Source organism: Poecilia reticulata, chromosome 5 (genome assembly GCF_904066995.2).
Source record: "Poecilia reticulata chromosome 5, P_reticulata-male-v2, whole genome shotgun sequence".
Classification (NCBI taxonomy): domain Eukaryota; kingdom Metazoa; phylum Chordata; class Actinopteri; order Cyprinodontiformes; family Poeciliidae; genus Poecilia; species Poecilia reticulata.
This window is the reverse complement of record NC_088834.1, coordinates 21,442,378-21,462,509: the sequence shown is the minus strand read 5'-3', so window position 1 is coordinate 21,462,509 and position 20,132 is coordinate 21,442,378. Positions and strand designations below refer to the sequence as shown.

Sequence of the window (20,132 nt, the reverse complement as noted above, 5' to 3'; positions counted from 1 at the left end):
AGGGCAAAGCAAAGGCAAAGGCAAGGCAAAGGCAAAGACAAAGGCAAGGCAAGGCAAGGCAAGGGCAAAGGCAAGGCAAGGCAATGCAAAGGCAACGGCAAGGCAAAACAAGGCAAAGGCAAGACAAAAGCAAAGGCAAAGGCAAAGGCAAGGCAAAACAAGGCAAAGGCAAAGGCAAGGCAAAACAAGGCAAGGCAAAGCAAAGAAAATGGCAAGGCAAAGGCAAAGGCAAGGCAAAACAAGGCAAGGCAAAGGCAAAGGCAAGACAAGGCAAAGGCAAAGCAAAGGCAAGGGCAAAGGAAATGGCAAGGCAAAGGAAAGGCAAAGGAAAGGCAAAGGCAAAGGCAAAGGCAAGGCAAAGGCAAAGGCAAGGCAAAACAAGGCAAAGGCAAAGGCAAGGCAAAGGCAAGGCCAAACAAGGCAAGGCAAAGCAAAGAAAACGGCAAGGCAAAGGCAAAGGCAAGGCAAAGGCAAAGGCAAGGCAAAACAAGGCAAAGGCAAAGGCAAAGGCAAAGGCAAGGCAAAACAAGGCAAGGCAAAGCAAAGAAAACGGCAAGGCAAAGGCATGGCAAAGGCAAAGGCAAGGCAAGGCAAGGCAAGGCAAAGGCAAGGCAACGGCAAAGGCAAGGCAAGGCAAGGCAAGGCAAGGCAATTTAATTAAAACGTTTTTTAAACAAAACAATTTGTTTTTTAAAAAAGAAATCATTACAATTCCAAAAGTTTTGATTACAATTTTATTTTACTTAACTGAGGTTAGTTTTTTTTCCCCATTGAATAATTGGGAAACAAATTTAATTTCATACTCTGTGAACCAGACCCTAAACTTACTTAAAGTCTGGATTGAGTTTTTTTCCCCTTCATTAATGTCACTTTTATTACATTCATTATATCTATCATGGTAATTCAGGGTGAGTTATTTTTAATTCTAAATGAATATCCTTGTTGGACTTTTATTTAAGTGTTATTTTCCTTCAAGATACATTTACTTAACGCTACTTTATGCAGCAAAGGAAATTAGAAGATCGGACATATATCCATTGTGGAGATGATCGGTTTTGGACGGGCGATGTGCCCTTATTGCATAATAAATACTAAAGAATGACTGATATCATTAACGATACAGGGGAGAAGCTTTTTAGTTATCTAGCTTTGCTAGCAAAGTCGTTAGCTAGCAGCTAGCTTATAGCTAGCTGCTAGCTATAAGATAGCACAGCTATCTGTGCTATCTTATAGCTGTGCTATAAGATAGCACAGCTATAATGTCTGTATGATAAAAATACTGAATCGATAGATAAGAACAGTTTCTCCTCACCTGGCTGTCTCCTCCCGCTCAGTAGTTCTTCAGAGAAAGGCAGACGCAGAGGCCTGTCAGTGACTGTTGTATTTCATTTAGGGCTGTTGTAAACGATTATTTTAGTAATTGAGTAATCTATAGATTTTTCTTACAATTAATCGAGTAATCGGATAAAAACAATTATGAAATAAAATATTGGTCAATCTTCCATAACACCAGTGTTACTATCGGATATCAACATCAGTCTATTTTCTCCACATTTGTGCTTCCCTACCAGTTACTTTTTTGTAGACCGGGGGAGCAATACGGGATATTTACGGCTCCTCCATTCAGAAACTCATCTACCAGCCATGTTCCGCCTCCCGTTTGTTCAGACCGGGATGATATAAGTTTGTTGTGCGTTTCGTTCGTAAAGCTGCACTTACCCTGTAAGCATCAACCCTCAGCCGCCCGCCGTTTTCAGTCTCTCCGCTCACCTGTATAAATCCTCCTCAGCTTCTTCCCGCCGTTCAACCAGCAGCTCCGGAGCAGAAAGGCTGCCGAACTCCCGGCATCGCGCCGGTCATTTTAAGGATGTTTATTGGTCCCACAAAAACGATGAAAACCCGGAATTATCACCAATCAGTAAAATCCCCGCGGGCCGAACTTGAAGATTGGATGTTATGCCGCTAACACGTAGCTTCCGTCAACAACTCAGAGGCGGAAGTCAGAGCTCCGCGCAACGCAAATAATGTTCCGGCTGAAACACGGTGCGCTAAATGATAAAACATAAATTAACGAAGCTTCGAGGCAGGTCAATTTTCCTCGAGGAATTTTAATAATCGAGGTACTCGAATCACTCGAGGAATCGTTTCAGCCCTAATTTCATTACCTCTCTGCTTAAACCGCGACTTCGAGCTGAAGCAGAAACGATACTTCAACGTTTTCCGTCATCTGACAAGCAGCAAGTCTACTCCACTTTATTCACCAAAAACGTTTTTTTTAATTCACCAAAAACTGTTCTGTAATCTGGAACGTTCGTTACGTTGAGCTCCAGTTAGCCGCCTTATCTCACTGCGCGAGAGGCAACTGCGTCATGCGTCACGGGCAAAAGGTCAAAGGTAACAAGGTGACCAGAGGGCTTATTATGTTGTACAAAAAAAAATAAAATAAATAATAATAATAATAATAATAATAATAATAATAATAATAATAATAATTTTAGTACATGTTATGTGTCACAAGAGGGCTTATAAAATAATACAAAAAATAAAAATAAAAAATAAACATTGACCAAAAGGGCACTTGGTGGCAAGGAGCAAAAAGGGCAGGTGCTCAAGCACCCCCAGCTGCCCCCTCTGCACGTGCCTGAGGAAGGGTATTTATTTACAAGTGACATATGCATCAAGTTTCTTTTCAAACGACAGCTGATAAGTCTTGGCAGTGGCAGTGCAAAAGAAGCCATGGATATCAGTATTATTTATTCACATAATTTGATCATAGCTCATGTCTTCTTCTTTTTTGTTGTTGTTTTTAATTTTAAAAATTACTGTCAAGTGTTCTTAAAGTGGTAAGTGCGCCCCCAAGAGTCGTAAACATGTTACTGCATAATCATTTGCAGCATATCGGTTTTACTGAATCACTCTGTGTAATTGAGGACTTTTGCAGATATATTTTGAGTATGACGGAATTAAGTATTAGACTTTTATGCAGCAACTTTTTTGTCTTATATTAGTAAAAGCTGAATAGGAGCAATAGTGATGATTATACATTGCAGGGTAAAAAAAATAAGGACCTTCCCATGGCTTATGAAAATATTCATGTTGATTTAACTTTAAGTTTTTGTCATGGAGACCACGAAATGTAAATGTGTTTTACAATCATTTTATCTGGCAGATCGTCACAAAGAAATAGAAGTCACATTTTTTTTCTAAATTATTTTGTAGTCAGTCGCTTTTATTGCAAACTACGTACAACAAATCCACCACAATCAAATGTCTTCAGATTAGCAATTAGAGTCCGCTTGCACCCAATTTTATCTTTGTTTCTCAGAGAGCTATTTTGTAAAGAACGGGCGAAATCGGAACATTTTGAGACACCCCCAAAAGACTTGCAGTGCTAAATGGCAGCAAAATCTGATCCTGCAAAGTGTTGACCCACGGAGACTGAACACAAATGCACTAAACTCTCTTCAGTACAATCAAACACTGTAGTTGGAATGTGATAAAGTATACAACGATGTATAAATATTTTTTGCAAAGCAGCGTATGCACACCACAATGGTTTTATATTTGACATCTTTTATTGCGGTGGGAAATCTTAACATTCTCTGTAGCTGTAAACTCTTTCAAAAGACTCTCCTCTGTTTGCAGATTTGAGACTCCTTAAAATAATGCAAGAAACTCACAGCAGATGGTCAGGTATTACTTTATTTGAAAATAACATTTAATTGGTAAAACACTGTACAGGGTATGTGCTGGGGAGCCAAGATCCCCCTAGGAAGACAGCATGTGATGAGCTACTGGCCAGTTGTGGAAAAACTAGCAACTATTTACCGATTTGTTACACACAGGGGGAGATGAGCGACCAACGAGGCTCTGCTATACTCTGCTGGTAACAACCTCCCGGTCATGCTCAAGTCTGGGTTGGTTAATCTTTTAGCTAAATTCTGCAATACAAATCAGTTTGTGCTTATTCCAGCATCAAACAAAAACAAATTTAATTCCTTTTATAACGAAATAGCGCTCTGTAATGCAACGTCCTGATGTAAATGGAGCCTTAATTCTGTGGCCCAGAAATGTAAATAGAAAGTAATTTTATTTCGTAACAACCCGGCTTTCACGTGAAAACGAAAAAGTAAATGCAAAACCCCAAAAACTTCACACACTGTGGAAACACTGGTGTGCATTAAGCCTTTACCCGCTTAGCACCGCTAGATAAGTGGTTCTGTTAATACTGTCTGGCTCAACTTCATTTGTGCATCTGCAAGCAAAGATTCCACAGCAGACATTATGAATGAAAGAAAAGAAAAAACACCATACATTCCTAAAATAATAGTGAGATAGAACAAGTGGCATCCCACACAATATCACATTATTTTATTGGTGAAGTCTCACGTTAGATTCGACACCGATCACGTGAGATGGCAGTGATTTGCTCCAAGAATGCAACAGCACTGAAGAGACAGAAGAAAGTGAAACAAAACTTGAAACTCAAGTCAGACGTTAAGAGATTCAACAATCATAATCAGTCGTCTTTCCATTATTTCGAGGTTTTCAACCTTTGAAATAATGAAGCATTTTGTTCATCGCGACAAAATGAGAATATTTTCCATTCATGTTAAGTTTTGTAGCTGCATCATTTTTCATATCTAGAATTAAAATTAGGGCGTCTGTAACTCAAATGAAAACTGGAGGGTTTTTTTAATATTAAATGTAAAGTGGTTTGCCATACACACATGCAGCTTCTTGTGTTGGCGCCTCACCAGCTGCTGCATGAAGTTGTTTGGTCTGCTTTCAGTGTGAAAATGAACCAAACCAGACAGAGGTGTGAAATGTTTCAGCACTCCCGTCCATTTTAACCAAGTTCTCAAAATCACGCCGGTGTGACAAAACTAAAATCTCCTAAACATTAAAATCGGAACCAAGTCCAACTGAGAAAATCACAGTGAATCCTGTGGTGTTAACGTTCACCAAAACTTCTAAGTTATCGGTACTGCTTCATGATACACACTTTGAAAAAGAAAAATGACTAAGAATTGTGCTTGATCTTAATTTTAAAACCAACAAAAAGAATGACCACAAAGAAAATGTGTAGTCTGCAGCTCCAGCCACATGGACACAGTGACCACCTGGTAATGAACTGAATGTGCTGATCGTTCTTGATACGTCCCCCGTTCCAAGGCTTGTGTGGAAGACTCCATGCTAATCGCAAGGCTGGAAAAACACTACGTAATCCTGAAAAGTCCAGCTAATAATTCAAATTGTGTCTACTTTAATAATACGTAATGATAAATACAAAACACTGTAAAGAACGTTACTAAACTGGCTAATATAAACTATATAAAGGAAGTGAGAAACTACAGGTTTTGTTAGAAAGTGTTCTTTACAGAAGCAGGACTTCTACGTTCTCAGAAGTAGGAAGAAATGCCTCGTCAGTGGCAGCAACTGTAGCTTTTTATTGAAAACTTTCCCACAACAACGACGACGACAACGGCGATGATTCCCAAACTGAACCCCTTCCATCACTGCCCCGAGAAGTAGGTCCCCTCCCGACTGTGCGTCTGAAGGTGCCTTTTGATTTTGTCAGAGCGGCTGAAGCACTTGCCACACACGGGGCAGCTGTACGGCTTCTCTCCGGTGTGGATCCTCATGTGGACCTTCAGGTGAGCCATCTGAGTGAAGCCCTTCCCACAAATCTGGCAGCGGAAGGGTTTTTCCCCCGTGTGGCTCCGCTGGTGCTCCTGGAGCCTGCCGGAGGAGCTGCAACATTTCCCGCACACTCCGCAGCGGTAAGGCTTTTCTCGAGTGTGCACCTGCACGTGGACGTGCAGGTGTCCGATGTGACTGAACGCCTCGCCGCAGACTTTGCAGCAGAACGACGACATGTGGCCCTGCAGGGGAGATTTTTGATGGGGGCATTCCATGGCATTGGCCCCTTGGTTCCTCATGAGAGGGGTTTGTCCTCGGTTGGGGCCGGTCACCGCTCCTTTGGCGCCGCCCATCTGTCCGCCGTTCTCAACTCCAATAATGTCAACGTTGTTCTCATTTGAGCAGTTTGGGTTGACTGGCGCGAGAGGCTGGGCACCGCTGCTGGATGATGTGGCACCTCTGTGACAGCCGCCGCCGCCGCTCTCGCCCTTCACGTGCCTTGGTGCGTTGCGAGACGCAGGATCCCTCTCCCTGTTCTCCACGCCCTGATTCTGAGGAAGACCGGATGTGTGGGGACCCTCCTGAGGGTATTCGTTCGCTACACGTGGGGGGGTGAACATGTTTTCCGCGGCACTGCAGGGGCCATGGCCACGAAGCTGGTCTTCTCCCTGGTTGGGCCGCATGTCTCTTTTGTCTTTGATCTGAATGGGAATACGCTCTTGATGTCCCATACTTGGACTCCACTCTCGACGGGGATGCTCACCGTCCTCTTCCTCCAGCAGCGCCATGGACGAGCGATCTGAAAGGAAAGAGGCAAGAAGTGGAAAGGATGAAAATAAAAGTCATCCAACCAAGGACATGTCACATGGAGGCCAAGGAAGTTAATTCAAAGAGACTTTCAATTGATTTCAAAGTCTGGAGAGAAACCAGTCAGAATACACACCTCCACAGCAATATAACAGTACAGTTAGTTAGCACAAAGACTTGTGGGCACTTCTTATTCCCATTGGTGGCCTAACCACCAATGGGAATAAGTTATTGGATAGCCAACCAATAACTGGTTGGTTATCTTCAGAACTGAAATTAGTTTAATGATCTAAAACGCTACAATGTGACAAAAAGCAGATAAAGTCTGCTTTTTGTGAATTGATAATGTGATTAATTAGCCCACACTAGGTTCAGATCAAAAATTGGAACTTAATCTGTAACTTACTACCGAGATTTAACAATGTTTCTTTAAATAAAAATATAAAACAGCTGAGTGTCTTTTTGTTTCAAGCCTGAATAATCGTTGTTGCGGTTTTTATTTACGTGTTCATCAGCATGTTCTATACAACAAACTGCTTCCGGGAGTGGGCAAACATATGAAGACAACAAACAAGAAATAAAGGCACAGCTAACAATTTCTATTCATGCATGTACTGTTATGTAAGGTCTCAAAACATTTTTCTAGCTGCCATCAGCTGCTGTGAGTCCCTGCATGCCGAACTAATGCAGGGTTATTTAAAATAAACTGTTAAAAGTGCAAAGGAAGAGTTAAACTACACTCGGTCAGGTCTAAACTGGATGTCTGCTAGCTGACTGGCTAACGAACAAAGGTCGCTAACATGTTAGCCGCTTCTCAGCAGCAGCTAATAACACTGAGATTTCCACAACAGTTCTGCAAGGATATTCTTCAGCATTGTATTAGTAAATTAGACATTTGTTCCAAACACCATCCCCCCCTTGTCTGAATAACTCTAGCTTCAGCATGACTTGGTGGGAACGACGCAAGCAGTTTCCCTGTTAGCTCCTTAAAATAGCTAACCTGGCCATATCTCTATCCCAGCGTCTCGGAGCCTCCGTCTCAGATGGTCGTTCTCCCTCTCCCTGATCGCGATCTCCTCCTGGTACTCCAAAATCGTGTCCTCGACAGACTTGTAAATCTCCTGTGCGGCTAGCATAAGACGCTCAGTCAGAAAGACGTTCAAAAACTGAAGTTTGGTCATTTTCCTAGATTACTCGGGAGATCCTGGGAACATCCAAAATGGACCAAAAGGATGCTTTTCCCAGTCACGTGACGTGGATCAGCGCTTCTTCTTCTTCTTCTGCTCCCCCCTCTCGAGCTTCGCCTTCTCCAAAAAGAGAGGCGATATATGTCAGGCTGATTTGTCATTTTATTGTACGATTTCTCATGGTAGTATTCATAATTGGAAAAAGTCTTCGTCCAAATAGTTGGATAATTCAGCTATCCATAACGCTAATCACTCTTAATTCCACATGAGGTATTCCAAATATCTTAAATCTCCTTGTTTACAGCCAAAAGATTAATTACTTAATGAAACATTTTTGAAATACTTTTATTGGACTAGGGGCATCAAGGACAAAACGAGCAGGGGCCGTGAATTAACCATGTCTTTATTTACAGAGCTTTTTTCAAAGAGACCAAAATAAATTGATAGGAAACACAGGCTGTAAAGCAGAAAACAACAACAAACCACACAAAAACTATACAATTAAATAAGAAAGTAAATTGGAGTTTAGTTCAAACACTTTGTAAAGTTAATTATATGAATAAAACAACCAACTGTGGTGAATACATGTTTTCAGTATTATGAAATTATAAGTTAAACTAAAGTGCAAAGAACGTGATCATTTTTAATTTTGTAAAAATATTCTTAATTACCTTTACTGAAGCTTTTAAATATAAACCGGACTTACATCAATATAATCGTTCTTTAATATTGCACTATGATAACTGATACATGACTACGCATTTTCTTAATGATGTCCTAATATGCTGTCACTATTGTAGTTGTATGTAAATCTTTGTGTTACAAAATATTTTAAGAGCGATTAACTTTTCAAGACTAGGTTTAAAACTAACCATATTAAAAGAGTCATTCATTTTGGATTGATATTAACGGTGAGAAAAAGAAAAAATGACTGTCGTTATTATGAAAGCTTTTTTTTTTCATTAAAAACTGAAAGAAATTAACCCAACCACTGTCGTTCTCCAAGATGTCCATCGGAGGGCGCCAGCGACATTTTATCTGTTTAATTGTTTAATGTTTAAACTTTTCTAAGGATTTGTTTAAATTAATTATCTTTAACATAATGTTAAGCTATTGGGAATAGCATAGGCTCTATTTTTATTACATAGTAATTTAGAGAAACTTTTATTAAATGAGTTCACACAAACTTATTTCCCTTGCTGCTTCTCGCCTTGTCTCAGAGGTAAGAGGCAGTTTCTTGCAGAGGATGCTGGCGTGGTTAGGCTGCAGCTCTGGTCGGACAAGTTAGCAGGATTACACTGACTGGAGCGATCTTCGGGGCTTCTTCATCTTGCAAAATCCTACAACAGATCCGGAGAAAAATTATTTTTTGCATAACGGAAAACACATGTGAAACACCTTTTTTTTCCCCCCCATTTAATTGCATCCACCCCGAGTCTTGTGCGCCTTTAAGCGCCCAGCGGAGCGACAGATGTGTCCTCTCCGTCGCATCATGTGGATTATTCTGGGGCTTTTTTTGGCAGCTGGCGGCACCGATGGGAGCTGGGGGTGTCAGTTACCCCACGACTGGAGACCGCAGACGGAAGCGTGTCGCGCTGAGCTGGCGGAGATCATCGTCTTTGCCAAGGTGCTGGCTCTACACAAAGAGTCCTACAGCGTGTACAACTACCTGCCGTGGCAGCACGACACCGACCTGCTCTTCTCCGCAGAGATCGAGCTGCTGTGCGACCAGTCCTGGGGCAGCATGCTGGAGGTCCCCGCTGGCTCCAGGTTCAACGTCAGTGGCCTGGGATACTTGCCTTGCTTCTCCTACAGCGTCACCGAAAACAACAACTACTACTTCTTTCTAAGGTGAACAGAGTCTACATCCTCTATGCATGGGCCCTATTGAGTTATTAATAAATAACCACCATGTATGCATCTGGGGTAAAGTGTTATGGCACCCAAAGGAGTGATATGAGTCAGTTTCTCCTGAAGAATTTTTTTTTTTTTGGGGGGGAGAAGGTGTTCATTTCCCCTTTGCATTATTTCACATGTGTTTAAAAGACTACATCATTTGTTATGTTTGGAGCAGTTTGCCTCCAACACTTCCAGTGTGCAGACTTGCTGTCCTAATTTGACATGCATGACCTGGTTGCACCCTCTCACAGATGTGTTCAGTTTTGTTTCTTAAGAAATTCTGCGATTAATTTAACCTTTTCTGAAAACTGTTCTGCCATATGGACAAATAACTAAAACAATAAGCCCCTTATCATGTGTTCGATTACTGCCATTGAGTTTGGAGGTTCTCTGACCCTGAGAATGTTAAATACATCTGCTGCATGTAAAACGCACATCTTTTATTAGGACTTCTCTTTAAAGGTTAAAGGTTGTCATTAATGTGCCTTGTGGCCAAGTTACACAAACTTTAACGTATTTTACTATGAATAGCACAAAGTAGTGGGTAATTATGAAACAGAAGGAAATTTATATGTTTTGGTGTTTGAGTCCCATTTACTCTGACACCCTTAAATAAAATTCAGTGTGACCAATGGACTCTTTTGGGAGATGGAACCTTAGGAGATGATTCAAAGAAGGATTCTTCATAAAAATCAAGAAAGCAATGGTCAACCCTGACCACCCTCTTCTTCACGAGACTGTCTTGTGAAAAAAGGATTGTCTTTGGCCAAAGCCTTCTTCAGGTTTTCTGTAATACAGACCGCTACAAGAGATCTTTCGTGCCAACAGCCATCACTATCTACAATAACTCTCTGAAGAATCTGAATTAATACCAGTTGCAACAATTTCCCTTTGGCATCAATAAAGTATTTAAAAAATTGGCAGCTTTACTGTCTAAAATTAAGGTGGTAGATACATACTCAAAATGATTTTCTGATATAATTGCAGCCAAAAGTGTTTCCACCAAGTATTCATTCAAATGGCTGAATACAAATGTATGCTGTACTTTTAGGATGATTATTTGTTAGAAAAAAAAATGTAACTCTTGTATCATTTTCCTTTAACTTCATAATTATCCTCTATACTTCGTAAGGGTCTAAAACATAAGACTCCAACTAAATCCAGTAAGCAGCAGATGGTTAGTAGGAAGTAAAAGTTCCTACTTTCTAAGGCTGACTACTTTCATCAGATTTCATTTTAGGCTTAAATAAGAGATTTTTTTTATTACATAATGTTTGTAGAAGGAATTTGAACTTTGGATAACCTTTATTTCAAATATGAATTATTTAAAATAAAGTAGATACCTCTTTAGATGCTTCATGTCTTCAGGTGTCACCATAAACTCAGTACAAATACCTTTTGAATCAGCTTTGTTGCGGCTGCTTAGCAATAGTTACTTACAGAAAACCTGTTACCAAGTCTCCAGGGGACATTTCTTTTTCCTCTCCCCCAAAACATCTTCTTGAACAAAAATAGCTTCTCCGGTCAATCATGAGTACATGCTCCCCAGACAGGATAAATCACAGCCTAACACTGAAAAAATCATCGAAGGACATCCCTCAGGATCCATAAAAACAGACCGAGTTTGCTGCTAAAGCCATACGTTTGCTGAAAAACATTTGGCCCACTTTTTTGCTCTCTCTGGAGTACTTTCTCTGTAAAAGAAAACTTCATTGCATTAATGCTAAAAATGATCGATATGCGCTATCAATTACTATACCTGATGTTCTTTTAGTTCCCTTTTTTTCTTCTTCTTCTTCTGGGGTCCTCAGGTTTGTATACTCTACCCTGAATCTGCAATTCCAAATACTTTTAGTTCCCTTGATTACATCTAACCTTTGACATCATCTGCTGAAGGAAAACATGAGCTCTCCCTCGCCACTTCGACATACTAACGGCACGGGCTCTGACAGGGACGGCGAGGCAGAGGACGTTCCCCAAGGGCCTCAAAATGAAATCCAGATGAATAACACAAAACTTCCTGAAGATATGAAACACACTTCATAAATCCCTTACACCTTGTAATTTACTGGTTGAGTCACCCACACGCTTCTCAGGGTTTTATAATATTAGATCAAAGTCTGCCAGAAAATTACATAGTTATATTTTCTTCCCCCATTTTTGAAACATTGACAGGTTTATCTATGCAATGAATTGGCAGGTTACTCGTGCAAACTTTCATATTTAGCGAGAGCTCAAAACACTCTTGATTGCATGTGTATGCTACCCTGTAGTCATCCCGTTACTTAATTTTATTGAATTGTACTGCACTTTGGTCGCCATCTGTTGTTTTGATGTGCTGCACAAATAAATTCATATTGACATGTGTTCTCATCTGGACTTAGTCAGACATGCAAACACTTTTTGCTTTGCTTTTTATTTTCTTTATTAAGCGTATTTGTGCTCTTTATGCCATGTAGGATGGATGAAAACTACAACATTATTCCACATGGAGTTAATTTCCAGGACCCCATCTTCTCCGACACTTCAGAGAACCACCGCATGTTTGCCAGCCTCTTCCAGTTCTCCAACTGCACACCAGGAACTCAAGTCCACAGCTTCACCCCAGAGTGGGAGGCTCAAGAGGACAGCCGGGTACGTACGCACTGAAGATGGAGACCTAACGTCTGTGACTTACACCCAAGTTGCAAAAAAAACCAGAGACTCTAGACTTGACTTAGACTTGCTCTGGTAAAGACTCTAAATTTGATCCTCAGTCAAGTTCTAAGACTTGACCGCCCAGAACAGTCTTTATCTTATGTGTAACAAATGGTAACAGTTAGCAAGTGCAGACCAAATGAGTAAATATTAATGTAAAAATTCCTTCCGGGTAAGTGTTGTATATACAAATGATTCATGGTGATGTTACACACAGAAGGTTTGGATTCTAATGTTTCTTGGCAGGAAAAGGAGTAAACAGCAACTTTCGACTTCCCATGTTTTTATTTAATATCAGCAGTATTAAATAAACATTTATTTAATATGTTTGTTAAACATTAAAATAAGACCCTTAAGGACTGATATGAGCAGATTTCAGACGCCTTTAACACTCAAGGTCTTGAAATTTGACCTCTGCTGTTGTGTCCTCTAGAGTGGACACAGCAGAGATAAGTATACAAGTTTGACTTTGAAAAGAGTCACTTGAGTCTTCTGTTTCCGGCATTTGGTCAAATAGCCAGTTCTGGTTCAGCTGTAACTGTTTCACAAAAGTTTACTCTCAAAAGACCCAGAAGTTGGACATACTGTGAAACACGCAGAAAGGATTAGGTATTACATCCCTTTGTTTTCAATGAAATGATGGAAAAAGCTGGCATGTCAAAAAGTTCTTAATGCACGACAAACCAGAAGCACAGTTCTTGAGGTTTGGCAAGACAGAGAACTTGCAATGTCTGAAGGAAAATTGAAAAAGCACAAGAGTCAATAACTGAATTGTTGAGGAAATTAAAGCCAGCAATAGAGCATTCATTGCAGTATCAAATATACTGCTACACATAAAATGCTTTCGAGACTTCCCACAAACCCATACACCTAATAAAAGAAGGAGCCTACAAGCAGATGCCTTCTTTCTTTTTCGCAATAAGCGGATGTTGTTGAGCAGAGTTGTTTTCCCATCCAAACATCACCAGTAATCCCTTGAAGGAAAAGTGTGTGCCTTTTCTTAAATGCTGGTATCATATAAAAATAGTGACCTTGCTCCGTCTAATATATCAGATGTAGTCCGGCCTTGTTTTTCCTCTGTCTACAATTATTTTCCGGCTTTTCATGCAAAAAGAAATCTGCCATGGATCAGGGTTGTGACTATAAATACAAAGCAAAATTTTTTGAATAGATCATTGTTTCGATAACTATAACTTGTAGGTACTCTTGATCCAACTTATAAGAACATGCTTGAGCTGACTGAGATTTAAATGGTAAACTGGGACGTTTTGGACTCTAGAGCGCAACATTAATAGCCATTGGACACTTGTTTTCGGTTTACTGTGGCATGGTTCAGTTTTTTTTATTGGGGGTGGGGAGGGTTCTTGAAACATGCTCTGCTGCACTTGACTGACTTGGATTTGCTTTTAGAAAGATCTATGCCCTTGAGCTATTTAACTTTTGGTTTGTTTGAACTATTTAGGAGAAAATTATAGGTAATTTTTGCTGTATTTACCTTATAAATAGAGGGGGGGAAAGTCCTTATAAGCATCTCTACCCCTCATTGCGTCTCTGACATGAATGCAAAACAATTAGAAAGAAAGGAGATAGCAAACAAAGCTTGCTGAGTGAGAACAGACACATTTCAGTGTGTGTGGAGAGGTAGGCAGGGCAGCAAAGCAGCGAGTGGGGCAAGTATGAGGGCTGACCTCCTGGAAACAACCGTACCACTGTGCCTCTAACTGCTTAAAAACAGGACAAGTTATTTACTGCTAAGTACACAATCATTACATAGTTACCTGCAGCAGTAAATAAGCATTCACAATCACTTGTATATTTATGCTGTCTTTTCCTTTTTGACTGTATCCATAGAAAGAATTTTGAATCCAGCTAGACTTGCAGGTTGGGAAGTAAAATTTTTGTCTAGAAGATAAAGTGTGTCTGCCGTTAAACCCTTAACCTGACACTGTGTTGAATTATGGTCTGTGCATACTCCGGGAGGTCAGAGACGTTTCTTCACTCCAAGGCAGGAAGAATCAGAACAAAGATTGTTCTGATTGGGACCTTCTAACTTCAGTAGAAACTCCTGTGCCGAAACTCATGACGACGTCAATCCTCTCTGCTTTTGTAGATCGACCACGGCTACGTCACATTTCTCACCAATCACTCACAATAGTTGCTGGAGAGCCCAGAGAAATAAATTCTACCCAGATGATCCATCAACTCCAAGGTTTTCCAGAGAGAGAAATCTGAGAGAGATGAATGATGTAATTTTTTCTTTTTATTTATTTTCTTTTTATTCTCTTATCCAAAAGAGAGAACAAGTTTCCCGGTTTTTGCAGAGTATGTACAGACTTTTTTTTACTTGAAATATGAAGCAGACAGAAGCTGTGCCATCCATCTGTCAGCACAACTGTTGGTCACCATGGAAATTAACACAGGCCAAAAAAGATACTTTGTTGACGAATAAGAAACAGAGATTTCCTAGGCAAGTCCATCTTCTGTAGACATTCACTGCTCCTCTCCCAATACATTACTTCACCAGTATCCTCTGGACAATTTGGAATGACAATTTGTGTCATTTATGGTTAAAATTAAATAGTAATTGCTTCTAAGTCCTAAAACTTCAATGCTGTAGATCAGAATATATTTAAATCTTACATATAATATAATATATATAATAATGGTCATGAGATTTGGGTCATGACCGAAAGAACGAGATCACGGATACAAGCGGCCGAAATGGGTTTCCTCCGCAGGGTGGCTGGGCTCTCCCTTAGAGATAGGGTGAGAAGCTCGGTCATCCGGGAGGGACTCAGAGTAGAGCCGCTGCTCCTCCACGTCGAGAGGAGCCAGTTGAGGTGGCTCGGGCATCTGGTCAGGATGCCTCCTGGACGCCTCCCTGGTGAGGTGTTCCGGGCACGTCCCACCGGGAGGAGGCCTCGGGGAAGACCCAGGACACGCTGGAGGGACTATGTCTCTCGGCTGGCCTGGGAATGCCTTGGGGTTCCCCCGGAGGAGCTGGAAGAAGTGGCTGGGGAGAGGGAAGTCTGGGCCTCCCTTCTGAAGCTGCTGTCCCCGCGACCCGACCCCAGATAAGCGGAAGAAAATGGATGGATGAATGGATGTAATAATCCGCAAATTCTTTCATAAGAAAAACAGTTTAAACATAAAGAAAATCAGTAAGAACTAAGTAGAAGTCTCTAAAATCTCACTGAAACATGGCGACCACTACCCAGCAGCAGCTGCTACCTTTCCTGAATAACTTCAGCAACTCTGACAGCCATAATCTTGAAGTGCTCCACCTCAGACCGAGTGTGTCCTCATGTAAAAATCATTTGCGGGCGCAAAAAAACCGTAAAGTTGGTAAGGTGTTAAATTTAACACTTTCTGCTTTTCCCTGTTCGGTGTCTAAACGTGATTCTTTTCCGTTTTAAAGTTTCGTACTTTCAAAGAAAATCCTCCGGGACCAAAGTGAAAGCACATGGAAAGAGTCCACAGCTAATATTACAACAAGTAACGCTCTAACCAATGATGTGGGTCGGCAGCGCATTTTTTACGTTTCCGCAAAACCTTCAGTGGTTGTTATCTGATGGCAGAGAATTTACATCGGTCGTCCCGCTGGCCCATGTGGAAGCATTAGAGCCTGCTGAGGAAATCTAAGAAACACAGTCAGAGGCATATGGAGGTAATTTTATTTTATTTTTTTTTGTTTTAGCCAGGAAGGGTCCAGGTCTGTGGATCATCTGTCTCAGGTTCACAGGCATGTTGGATTTCAACCCACAACAGTGAAACAGAGGGTCTTTGCTTAGCTGGTTTACTGTGTTGTCAATAAAATTTTTATAATAAGAATCATGCCCTGTGACAGACTGGCGACCTGTCCAGGGTGACCCCGCCTCTCGCCGGAACGTTAGCTGGAAATAGGCACCAGCAACCCTCCCAACCCCATTAAGGAACAAGGGTGTAAAGAAAATGGATGGATGGATGGATAAGAATAATTTTTTCACATATCTTTATTCCCACATGCAGTCAGGCTTACTCAATTTTTCATAAAAATCTGATTCTGCATCGCCTTTTGTTTTACATACTAACAAAAATAGATGAGAAGAAGAGAAAAATAAAACACAAAGAAAGACTCAAATACTACACAGATAATACGAGCAAGTCAACTCTACTGATTGGAAACGATTGAAAAAAGATGTGTTTTAAAAGAGACTTAAACACAGGAAGAGAAGATGCCTGTCTAATGTTTAAAGGCGGTTTGTTCCAAAGGTTGGGAGTCATAACAGAAAACGTTAAACATCCACCTGGGACAACTAAAAGCAGCTGGTCAGCTCTTAGAGGTTTGCAAAGAAAAGTGAGAAGATACTGAAAGGTACAGAGGAGAAAGAGGCCAGGACAGGTGAGATGTGTTCATGGAAGAAGATACCCCCATCAACTCTTTGAACAAGAGTTGATGGGGCATAAAGTGCATAGCAGCAGCAGTCGAGGGCATGTATTACTCTCTCCAAGTCATGCCCAGATAAACCTCGTTTAAGTTTTGCTTTGCTTGCTTTAACTGGAAGAAACTTTTTTCTCAGAACAGATTTGATTTATCAAATTTAAACGGAGTCCACAATTATTCCAAAATTGTCTATGTTCTGTCAAATGTATGACTCCAGAAAACAAAATGTAATAGGCAGGTTGCTTATCAGGCCTGAATATAATCATTTTACTATCATTAAGACGAGCGTTGATATCTTCAAAGAAATCCACCAGGGACTGGATGACGCATGGATGTTTAGGTGCTAGAGACAGGCGGATCTGACATCCGTCTGTGTAGCAATGAAAGAGAAGGTCATGTTTTCTCTGATGTAAGGAAAACAGAAGAGGACTGCAAGAAAGAGGGGCAGAGGCAGCACACAAAATTGTCAGTACTAACACGAAACCTTCTGTCACTCAGGGAGTCAATCCAGTCTTTTGTATCCACTCAGTGAGAAACAAGATGGGTGTATCGAACTCTGCTGCAAGATCCAAAAGCACAAAAGTCACAGAGTTTCTCACACACCTTCGTCTGCAGCTACATCTGAATTTGGCTTTTTCTCACTTTCACCACACGCTACTTTACGCAAGACGCATGAGAAACAGGATTGTCTTCACATTGTTCCCCTTCACTGTTTTATGTTTCTCTTCCCAAAATCCCTTGTTTTAAGCTACAAGCGTCCAAAAATAACCCCTTTTTTTTTGGCTCATTCTTATACAAACATGGGAATATCCTGGAGGACTTGTGAGCTGTTGATACAGGCTCTAGGCCCAAAGAGCCTGTCAGCAGTGTTCCCTCATGTGACTTACACAAAGAATAGGCCATATCCAAACAGCACTTCTACATCATATACTGTATGCAACAAAAAAAGTTTTTTTTTTTTTTTTTCTTGACTTTATGAGGTCGGCTCATGCTCTTAGCAGGTCTTAGCAATAGTTTCCACGTAGCCATGTGACATCAACTAACAGAACCTTTGTTTAGTTGTTCTAGTCATGATTGTCACGATTTGTTTGCGTCGGCCCTGAAGTTATGACTCTTGTTCATCTTCTCAATAACGCTGCTAACCTCTTCAAACTGAGCAAATGGTGCATATCAGTAACCCTAAGCCAAAATCCATAAAACTGATGCTGGTTTTACGAACTCATTGTAAACAGAAATTCAAAGTTGCGTCCAAAACTTTGGCCTGGGTTGGTTTTGCTTCCAAAATGCCGTCGCGGAAGTTTATGTCATGTCAGCAACAAGTACATCGGATTAACAGCTGAGACGTGAGAGTTACAAAATCTATTCTTCTCAAAACACACGGCCCCATGCAGAAACAACAGAACATGAAGCTTGTCAGAACAAAGAAATATTATGGCAGCATTATCAAGAAACATCTTTCATTTCAGAATCACATCGTTAAATAAGGCATTGCCATATTTTTACTAATTAATCAAAGCTTCTCCTTGTTATTAAACTAGCAAACGTTTTAATGTTGTCAACCAACAGGAAAGAAAAATATGTCTCTTCATGGTTTCAGTCAGAATGTTTATAAAAGTCAAAGTTATTCTGATGCAAAATAATATCCTGGAGGTAACACTGTGCATTGCAAAGAGAATAAATTAATGTTATTGGTGTCCCTGTATAAAATTAAAGTGGTCAGTATTCAAATATACAAAGTTTTTTTCTGATTTTTGGTTGAAAAACAGTTTCTGTTTCGTTCTACTTGAATTATATGTCACTTTCCTTCCACAATTATTCGCTACTGACATTTAATCACATATACCATGTGAGTTTCCCCTTTTTTTTTTTTTTACTAAAAACTGCTTAAGTGGAAAGCTTGAATAAACAACGCTCTTATTTTTTTTCTGTCTCTTCTCAGCTGTTGTGCTCCACAGTTCAGAAAGCTCTGTTTGAGGAGGAGGAGCGAGTGAGGACTCTCTCCCAGAGAGTGCGTACTCTAGAGAAAGCCAATGGCCACCTGAAGGAAAAGGTGAAAACTCTGAAACGTCTCCTGCGTCTGGCCCAACGAGAAACCACGAAGGAGCAGCAAACTCTCAGCCTTAAACAGCTCCACGAGTCAAAGGTGGCCCAAACTCACCCTGACCAGGACACCACCCAGGATCAAAAGAACCAGGAACTTAAAAAAGTCCCGCCCAAGAAGCTAAAAACCTAGGTAGTACTGTAGCAGCAGAATAGCCATTTCGTTGTCTTCAGTGATAAATCACGCAATATGCCTTTTGATGACTTTTTCCTCTCTCTCTCTGTCTTAGTGCTGGACACATCATGCATTGTATCAATATTATGACCTTGCCTATGAAATGCAGAACATGACATATACTAATGTGTTAATTATGAACACTAAAAAGATTGTGATATATGGCTTGAGTGGTGCTGCCTTGTAACTCAAGATGCTTTGCGTTGTTTTAGTTAAGCAGGTCTGTATTTAAAGCTTTTCCACAGAACAAATCTCCAGGACATGGTTCCAAGTGGTGGAAGTGTTTGGATAAAAATGTCATAATGCTATAAATATGTACAGTCCGTTTTTTTTTTATGAGACATTGATGAAGAAAAGTTTCTTCTGTTCCATTATTTTCATTGTTATTATTACTCAAAGTTAAGCCAACATGTTTAAATGTTTGTTTTTTTACATCTGAATTTGCCACCTTTGGCTTGCCATAGCTAAAATCACAACACATAACTTCTCTCATTAAATCACTTTTAAGTGATTTTTTTTTTCTTTTGTCTGTTTGTGTTTGATTTGGTGCGGAGCATCATTTGTGATGTAAGGCTGATTTATTGCATGTCAGAGATGAAGGTTGCCTTTATGAAGCATTCTGTGATTGCTTTGGTTTTTCCTCTGTTTCATTTATACCCCTTAGCCGTCTTGCTTTTCCGGTGCTGTAATACCTTTTTTATATAAATAATGCAGCTTTGAAAAAAAAATAAATAAATAAATTATCTTTTTCAAAACAGTTATCCTCTGCTTATTAATGTCATGTGTGGCATGTTGAAATTTAAAACAGTTTTTGTTATGAACCTTTACAGTGATATCTGTGAAATGTAATATTCCTCTTGAACGCTACTTTCAGTACAGAGTGCCAGCGATATCCCAGTGATATATTAGTTTGAGTCTTGTGCTGGTGAAGATTTATGTTTTTAACATTACATTCTCTTGTCTCTCACAGTTCTCCAGATTTCGGCAGTCAGCAAGAAATAAAAAAAAATAAAAAAAGTTTTTATGTTCAAATCTGAATCAGATGGGATTCTTATGATTTGTTTCCTGATGTTATTGCACTATGGGGGTCAACATAAGTTAATGTTCAAAAATCTGGAACACTAATATTTTAAGATGAATGTGTCTGGAAATATGTCTCGCCAAGAAAAGAAGAAAGCAACGCCTGACAGCTGTGAGCGCT

General features: G+C 40.3%; 2 protein-coding genes across 2 annotated transcripts; one reads left to right on the top strand and one right to left on the bottom strand.

Annotated features, from left to right (window-relative positions):
• Nucleotides 1-3,684: 3,684 nt before the first annotated feature.
• Nucleotides 3,685-7,772, bottom strand: LOC103464899 (uncharacterized). Its single transcript, XM_008409295.3, has 2 exons — nucleotides 7,451-7,772; nucleotides 3,685-6,442 (listed from the first exon to the last, which is right to left on the bottom strand). Exons 1-2 carry the CDS (start codon nucleotides 7,629-7,631, stop codon nucleotides 5,517-5,519), a joined length of 1,107 nt encoding a protein of 368 aa, XP_008407517.1. The 5' UTR covers nucleotides 7,632-7,772; the 3' UTR covers nucleotides 3,685-5,516.
• Nucleotides 7,773-8,832: 1,060 nt separating this feature from the next.
• On the top strand, nucleotides 8,833-19,688 carry ccdc3b (coiled-coil domain containing 3b). Its single transcript, XM_081607281.1, has 3 exons — nucleotides 8,833-9,488; nucleotides 11,996-12,170; nucleotides 18,596-19,688. The coding sequence occupies exons 1-3, from the start codon at nucleotides 9,109-9,111 to the stop codon at nucleotides 18,887-18,889; spliced, it is 849 nt and encodes a 282-aa protein (XP_081463407.1). The 5' UTR covers nucleotides 8,833-9,108; the 3' UTR covers nucleotides 18,890-19,688.
• Nucleotides 19,689-20,132: the final 444 nt, after the last annotated feature.

Bases quoted from the DNA above. Each gene is read 5' to 3' on its own strand.
- LOC103464899 (XM_008409295.3), bottom strand. From the start codon at position 7,631: ATGACCAAACTTCAGTTTTTGAACGTCTTTCTGACTGAGCGTCTTATG. The intron at 6,443-7,450 runs GTTAGCTATTTT...CTTTCCTTTCAG, and splicing joins TGGGATAGAGATATGGCCAG to ATCGCTCGTCCATGGCGCTG.
- ccdc3b (XM_081607281.1), top strand. From the start codon at position 9,109: ATGTGTCCTCTCCGTCGCATCATGTGGATTATTCTGGGGCTTTTTTTG. The intron at 9,489-11,995 runs GTGAACAGAGTC...TATGCCATGTAG, and splicing joins AACTACTACTTCTTTCTAAG to GATGGATGAAAACTACAACA. The intron at 12,171-18,595 runs GTACGTACGCAC...GTCTCTTCTCAG, and splicing joins AGGCTCAAGAGGACAGCCGG to CTGTTGTGCTCCACAGTTCA.